The 7,241-nt window shown below is 37.3% G+C and overlaps 1 protein-coding gene across 1 annotated transcript in view; it reads right to left on the bottom strand.

The window, feature by feature from the left end:
• SATB1 (SATB homeobox 1) overlaps positions 1 to 7,241 on the bottom strand; it is a 74,238-nt gene that overhangs the window by 66,512 nt on the left and 485 nt on the right. The window contains exons 2-3 of the mRNA XM_010133624.1: positions 4,409 to 4,644; positions 460 to 636 (exon numbers count right to left, since the gene is read on the bottom strand). Of these exons, the coding sequence (XP_010131926.1) occupies positions 460 to 636; positions 4,409 to 4,619 (388 nt within the window). The 5' untranslated portion in view covers positions 4,620 to 4,644. The remainder of the gene's footprint in view (positions 1 to 459; positions 637 to 4,408; positions 4,645 to 7,241) is intronic.

Raw genomic sequence — 7,241 nt, 5'->3', positions numbered from 1 at the left:
CTCTTAACAAATTGGAAACAATTTTGCGATGCAAGGACTGAGTAAAAAAAAAAAAAAAAAAAACACTTTGCAGTCTATAAAACCATCAGGAACAAAATAAAAGAAACAGAGTTGGATATTCAGTCATAAATGCAAGTTGACTCTCAACAGTCCATCTGCTCAAATATGCTTTACACTTCCTTGTGGATCCTCAGTGGAGCAGATTATTAAGGTCAATAAGCATACTAATGATTCAGTTGAAGTCTTTTTTTTTCCTTAAAAAAAAAATCTACCTCCACATTCCCCACAAAAAACCCCCATGCACTAACTAAACAAATACACATTAAAAAAAAAAGATAGAGACAGAATCTGCAAGAAGTTTAAGAAGTAAAACCTGCATCACATTCCTGAAAGAAATCCTGCCCCTCCCCCAAGACCACCAAAACATAATTTTTCGTACAATTTCCTAGTCTTATTTACCTTTTGCTTGGGCAGCGGAGCTGTGAGAATATCCAAGTGATAGCAATGCCATTTCAATCAGTTGGTTGAAAAGCATATCTTTCCTCACCAACACAAATTCTGCATGCTCCTCCTTAGAATCATACTCAATAGCATTTTCATAATGTTCCACTACACAGAAAACTGGAAGCATACTTCCTATTAAAAAAAATTAAATTTAATATATTAAACTGGAGTTATAGTAGAGTAGGTGGGTCTATACAGCATTATGTAAAAAAAACCTGTACGAACAGGCAGAGGCGGCATCAAAAATCATCACAAATATTTGATAAGCATATTCTGAGTCCTTTCGCCTCACCCTCCCCAAAAAAGAGAAAGTTCTACAAAACATACATCCCTCTGAAAAGCAGAAATGCAAATTTACCTTGCTTGATCGGATACAGATTAAAGAATTACCTTCTATAGAAATAATAAGGTTGACTGAAGAGAAGTTGATTCTCTCTGTCCTGCTTGATTTGTTGTGAGTGGCAGGCAGCATGAGAACCTAAATACATACTGCAGATGTCTTCACTATAAGCCATTTTAGTAACAGCTACATAATTTTGTTCGTTAACATTAAAACTTCCTTAGTCCTGCCAAAAATATTTAATTGCCTTCAACATCAACAACAAATCACCTTGTGTGTTATACATTCACTCTGAAAAGAGTACACAAGGAAGCAAGGCAAAAGTTAACACTAATTCATGCTTCATTCACCGAGTGCACTTGAGCACTACTTTCACTGGCATCTTTAAGAAACAAATCATGATTTCAATGCCATTTTAAGAAGCGTACCTGCAGTTCGGTCTTTTTTAATATTTTTTTTTCTCCATCCTGCATTTTACATTCCACATTGCTGGTATGCAGTACCATTTTGGTATGCCTGAAAGTGATTACTAATTTCCAGGTTTGTAGCATTATATGACAAACCCTTCCCTATGCTGCACAGAATATTAAGCAAATAAACTTTCCTTTCCTTTTGCCCTTTTTTTTTCCCCCTCCCTTTTGAAAACAGAGAAGTAGCAAATTACCTAAGGGGGTTCAGGGACAAACTCTCTCCCGGCAAGCAGATTCCTAGATTTTGTGAAAATCCCTCCCGGCCTCCCAGACAGACACAGATGACACGATGACCCTGGACCTGCAGTTTTAGGCCCTGGTGTGGTCACGCTGTCTCCAGGGGTGCAAGTTAGGATCTCTTAATGACAGAAGGCAAAAGGGTTAAAAGCAGATGTACAGAACTGTCTTATGGCAGCCTGCCAGAGGGGGATCATCTTTAGCATAAATGATGACAAGGGTTATTTTAACAGGGCACCCAGGAACTCCAATTAGTCCTACAATGTTAATGCCTCTATAACCACTGCCCTCTAGACTTACGGAAACCTAACCTGCTAAGGTACACCAGACACGCTGCAGCCTAAAAAGAAGATTTACTCTTAACAACAGATAAACGCTTTAAGACTGCGTCTGTTGATCTGTGCTGGAACATAGAGCAAGAAATCATGATACAAAAGATACCTCTTAAGCACATATATTTAAGCTACATCTGCTCTCCAGAGAGAGAATCTCTGGCAAACAAACCCCTTCAGGCTCGCTTGGAAAAGCTCACAAACTCTCTCCAGTCTGCCCAATAGGCTCAGCATGAAAGACAAGACTAAAACCTTGCCAATGTTTATGTAGTGCAGGAAGAAGCTTTTATTTTTTTTGATTGGTCTTTTTTTTTTTTTTTTTAATGTCTAAGTGAGACTGGTCAGAGAGAGAAGACCAAAGCAAAAGCAGTACATGCAAATTGGTGATTTCTTCATTGGTTTTAATTAAGCCGTAGAGAGCTTTCTAAAACACACACTTTACCTGCAAAAAAGGTGTTAGGTTTTTTTTTCCCCCCCCTTTCCCTTCCAAGCCCTCAATTGATGTTCATCTCTCTACTGTCTGACTCAGAGACAAGGCTCAAAATTCTTAAGCAGTTTCACCATCAATAACAGAAGACAAATGTAAACAAAGCTTCATCTTAATAAACAGCAGATACCCTCAAAACCAGCTAAAGTGCACCTGGTTTTCCCCTTATCAGTTCCTAGAAATTAAGCTGTGATCAGACACAAGACCAGCAACGCATAAGTACTTTGCTGCATTATCAGCGCTCTTTTTGCCAGGTACAGGGTCTCGATCTCGGGAGTTGCAGCATGCTGGAAAAAGTGGGTACTTCAAACAACACGGGAGAATTTCCTGGCCAAATTCCGATGTACAGCGTAGATTATCAGAGGTGGATCTTGGTAGTGTGACACAGGTATCATCTGACTACAAATCAAGCCACTAAATCTTTTAGCAAACTGTCACTAGCGTCCTTCTGTTAATGTGAAAAATGTTATACAGGAAAGCACAATCTCAGCTGGCTGATCACTCCTGCTAGTACTTGGCAAGACCTCCAAGTGCAGCAACTTCATAACCTTCTAGTATTAAAGGGGAGAGCATTGGTCAGTGCTCGCTGCTAAAAATACAGCATGATTTAAACCTGAAGGCACTGTTAGAGCTTTTGCTGAAGGTTTACGAGTCTGTATAAACAGCACGTCTGCCATAAGGAGCAGTGAAGTCTGTAGAATCCTTGTCTAAAACTGTCCTGGCGTTAAAGTTTGCTGTGCAAATATCACATAATACCAGACACGGCTGAAATCTCCTATTTAGGAATTTATGGAACTTATATGTTTGCAGGCGTCAGAAAGTCCTTTTAATATAGCCCCACTGCTTCACTGTACAATATTAATGCACTCTGCTTGAAAAGCCGTCATAAATTATATTTTTAATGCTTTTACCCTGGCTTTCTTAAGATGCATACATTCTTGGCAAACAATCAATAAATAGGGTAATCATGAGCAGAGGCCAAAGAATGTGCTGAAGTGCTGTTTTTCCATTTTTAATAGATAAAGATCTAACAATACGGACTGCTGTGTCTGTTCATTTCAGGATCAATATATTCTTTGTTTTCGCCAAACCGAGGAAAAAATAAATGATTGTATGATAATTGTTATGCATCAGACACAATGAAATTCCTCTGCCTTCTAACTTTGTGCGTTTAATAATCTCAGTTGCATTTTGCACTTTGCTTAGCAAATGCAACAAAAATCTGGATTACAAACGTGCAACGATTATACTAAGAATCTGTTTTAACAAATGCCGAATTACATGCAGTATATTTTGATTTAATTTAGCAAGCATGCAGGACACAGTCAAAAAGACTTATACATTTTGATAAGCAAGATGTATAGATTACTGTCCACTAAAAGTATTTTCAATGCAAACAAAAACCATCCATATACAAACATCAATGACTCTAAATGTGCCTTTTCCTTGTGTAAATGTCTAATTACAGCAAACCAGCCACTGAAAAATATGACACCCAAGTTGTTCATTGTTCAATAATGAATTGTACTTAAGAAAATAAACTGCGAAGATTGACATCATAAATGACTTTTCCAATGTGATACCTAAAGATTTACACTCGCGTCTTTAAACCAACTTGCAACTGTTACGGACGTACTGCTGCCCTTCCAAGCTTGGACCATCATTAAGAGGAAAGACAAGAATTTTTTGGGGGGGTTCAGTATTTACTCTTACATATTTTTGTGTTTCTTAGCCCAAGACTTAATTCAAACAATTAATGCATCATATTACTTCTCTTTCTATATAGGAATTTGCTTTAATCAGAGCAGCTAGCCTTTACCTTAACAAAAATCAGACTCCACCCTGTAAAGCAAGATGCTCCACCCAAGAATGAAGTTTACATTTCCCAAAAGTGATTTATATCAGAGTTGGGAATATATAGTATTTTAGAATGGAGATTTCAACCTGAAATATAAATGAAGTAGAGTCTGCAAAATGCTTTCCCCTCCCAAATATTATAAATCATATTTCTGTAATGCAAAATTATCAAAAGCGTTACCTTTTCTAATATTAGTTTTCATCAGGTGTCCAGAGTGTTTTAAAGGCACTCCTTGCATTTTAGTTCCTGTACTTCCAAGTCTTCCTCTTCCTAATGGGCTCCCATTCTGTTCCAAGCGCGCAATTTTGGCTGGTGGACCCTTCGGATCGCTTACATTGTTAGACATTTCTGAATGTTCTTTCCCCTGAGTTGCCTCGTTCAAATGATCCATACTCAGTCCCGCCTCTACAGATCACCTGCCATGATTCAAAAAAAAAAAAAAAAATATATATGTTGTACACGTGTGCGCCTATGCATACGTACACAGCTTGCACATGCACAGACAGAGAGATATGTTATCATAAGCTCATAAAGAAGAACAAATAACTATTTTAACTGGAAAGAAGATGCCTTTTTTAAAAAGAAACAAACTTATTCTCCAAAAATTACCTCACACTCCAGTTTACAGTGAGATCACATCATAATTTGGCGGAATTAATTTTTAAAAGCCAACTAGAGTCCCCCTTTTTAAAAAATCTCCAGAGATATTCTAAATCTGAAAGAGACTAATACTCATAAAATGATGACTCTTAAAGTATGTGCTCCAACACAGCTACTGTTACAAATCTCACAGAAAGGTTTGTTACTAATCCCAAGTGTTTTTATTGTGTTAAAAGAGAGGGAGAGAAAGAAAAAGATTCCAGTGAAACAGTTCTCAAGCTGTTTCATTAAAAAAATGGATGCACAACATTAGAGTGACTGTTACAACTTTAGTTGAGGGAATAACGGATTTATTAGAGAGGTAAGATATTGTCCATTTACAATTCCTCTCCCCCTTAAAAAATAAAAGTTGGAAGAGAAATTAACATTTAACTTTGGAAAGCAGTGGCGGGAGATAGGTGCTTTGAATATCCTAACCAATATTATACAAACAGTTTATCAACTTTTGCAAAGTTCAAAATACGTATATGAAATTCTTCGGATGTTAAGTTTAAGCGTTAAATGGAGTGGTTTATTGAATTAAGAAAAATAACTGAGAAGGTAGCATCTCACAAAACATAATGCTGAGAAAAACACCCCACAATTTCTACAGTATTTTGAAGCCCTTAAATATAAAAAAACCTGGGTATCCTAAGTTACATGCTGGCACAGCTATTTGAAACCAAAAACCAAAAGTAATTTCAATGGCAAATTAAGAAAAGGTGTATGTTAACATGCTTATATTTCCCTTGTTATAAACTTCTGAAACCTCCGTCCATGAATAACAATTCCAATTAAATCACAAAAATCTCCCAAGCCTAAAACATATTGGAGTAAGTTTTGAGGATTTCTGTCACTCACCAAAATCTGTTTTGCCAACAATATCTATATATACACACACACGTATCAAAAAAATAAAAGTCAGTCATTGAGAACAGAGACATCTTTCTGGTTATGATTTCATTCACCAGTACTGTTGTGATTGCTAGGTATTTTACCCTACCTTTCTCTGCAACTACACTGACAATTATGTATATAATATAATCACTAAGGACAGGTGACTAGACATTAATTTATGAACTAGTATTTACATTACCAAGTACAAATACTAATACTGGGAAAGTCCTACTTAGAAAGACTGGTGTGAATCTGACAGTTGCCACTTTCTTTCAGTTGCGTAGTCATTCAATACATTTTCTGCACATTCCAAAGCAAAGCTACTAAAGCCTCAGTATCTTGGGATTTTTTAATATACTTCTATGTCATTGGTATATATGTTCAATGATGATTCCATAAACTATTTTTTTACCCTCTTTTGAACACATCCTGTTTTTCCTGATATGGTGAAGGAAGAGGTAATATATTAACCCAAACATTTACAAGCAACCTCCAACATGCCACTGAATAGCTGAAGTTCAGAAAACTGTTATTTTCCTTATGCTGCAAAGTGACAGGCTAAGATTTACCTTCATCTTGATCCCACCTGTTTTAGGTCTTGTATCTCATTAACATTAAAAGTGCCTATTTTATCCACTTTTCAAAAAGAATTTTTTTTTTTTTTACTGTGTTAACTGCAGCCTAAGCAAAGAACTACAGTTTTAAACCATTAACATCCTCCAATGCGTCTGACGATGCTAACAGACTATAGGGATGCTTTTCTGAGACTGGTCTCTCAAGATTAAGAGGATTAACAAAAAAGAAAAAAAAGGGGGGGGGCGGGAAGAGTAAAACAAATTGAAAAAAATCCTTGAAAAAAGAAAATCCTTGTCACTTCGGGCAACTTCAGAAGTACTCTAAGGCACCGAGGTTCTTTACTACAAAAAGTATCTAGTCATGATGAGTCAGAACTGCACTTTATCATGTGCAGTGAATAAAAGTGATAGATCGCAGTTTAGTAATACACTGGCTACAACCAAAACACCAAACTGGTCATTTTCGCTTGGCCTGAGAATACCCACCCATCGGCACCCTTTCCCCACTTAGTCATCTTGTAAAAAGCTTTATGTTACAAAGCAAAATTACATGCACATAAAACACCTAATTTACTCATTTAAACTCCATGCCCAAGGCTAAAGTTCACTGAAACCTCAGTTTGGAATAGTGATGAGCAACAACCAGCGTGGCCTGCCCAGGGAGAGGGCTGCAGGGAAGAACTATCACCTCTGCCAGTTCCAGGCCAAGAGTTTTCCCCAGGTTTCGCATTCAGGCATCTTTCACAACTACAAGTTTTCAACACAGGCATTGAGAGAAGAGCACAATTTCAAAGCACCGTTTCCCAGAGACAGCGTACATGTACGGGCACACCGCGCAATTTCTGAATGGGAGTCGGTGCAGTATCTCCTTTTGTCGCGATGTAATGCCGCCGGTATTATAT

Source organism: Buceros rhinoceros, unplaced genomic scaffold (assembly GCF_000710305.1).
Source record: "Buceros rhinoceros silvestris isolate BGI_N320 unplaced genomic scaffold, ASM71030v1 scaffold143, whole genome shotgun sequence".
Lineage (NCBI taxonomy): Eukaryota > Metazoa > Chordata > Aves > Bucerotiformes > Bucerotidae > Buceros > Buceros rhinoceros.
The sequence above is the reverse complement of the archived record's forward strand: the minus strand, read 5'-3'. Positions and strand labels throughout refer to the sequence as shown.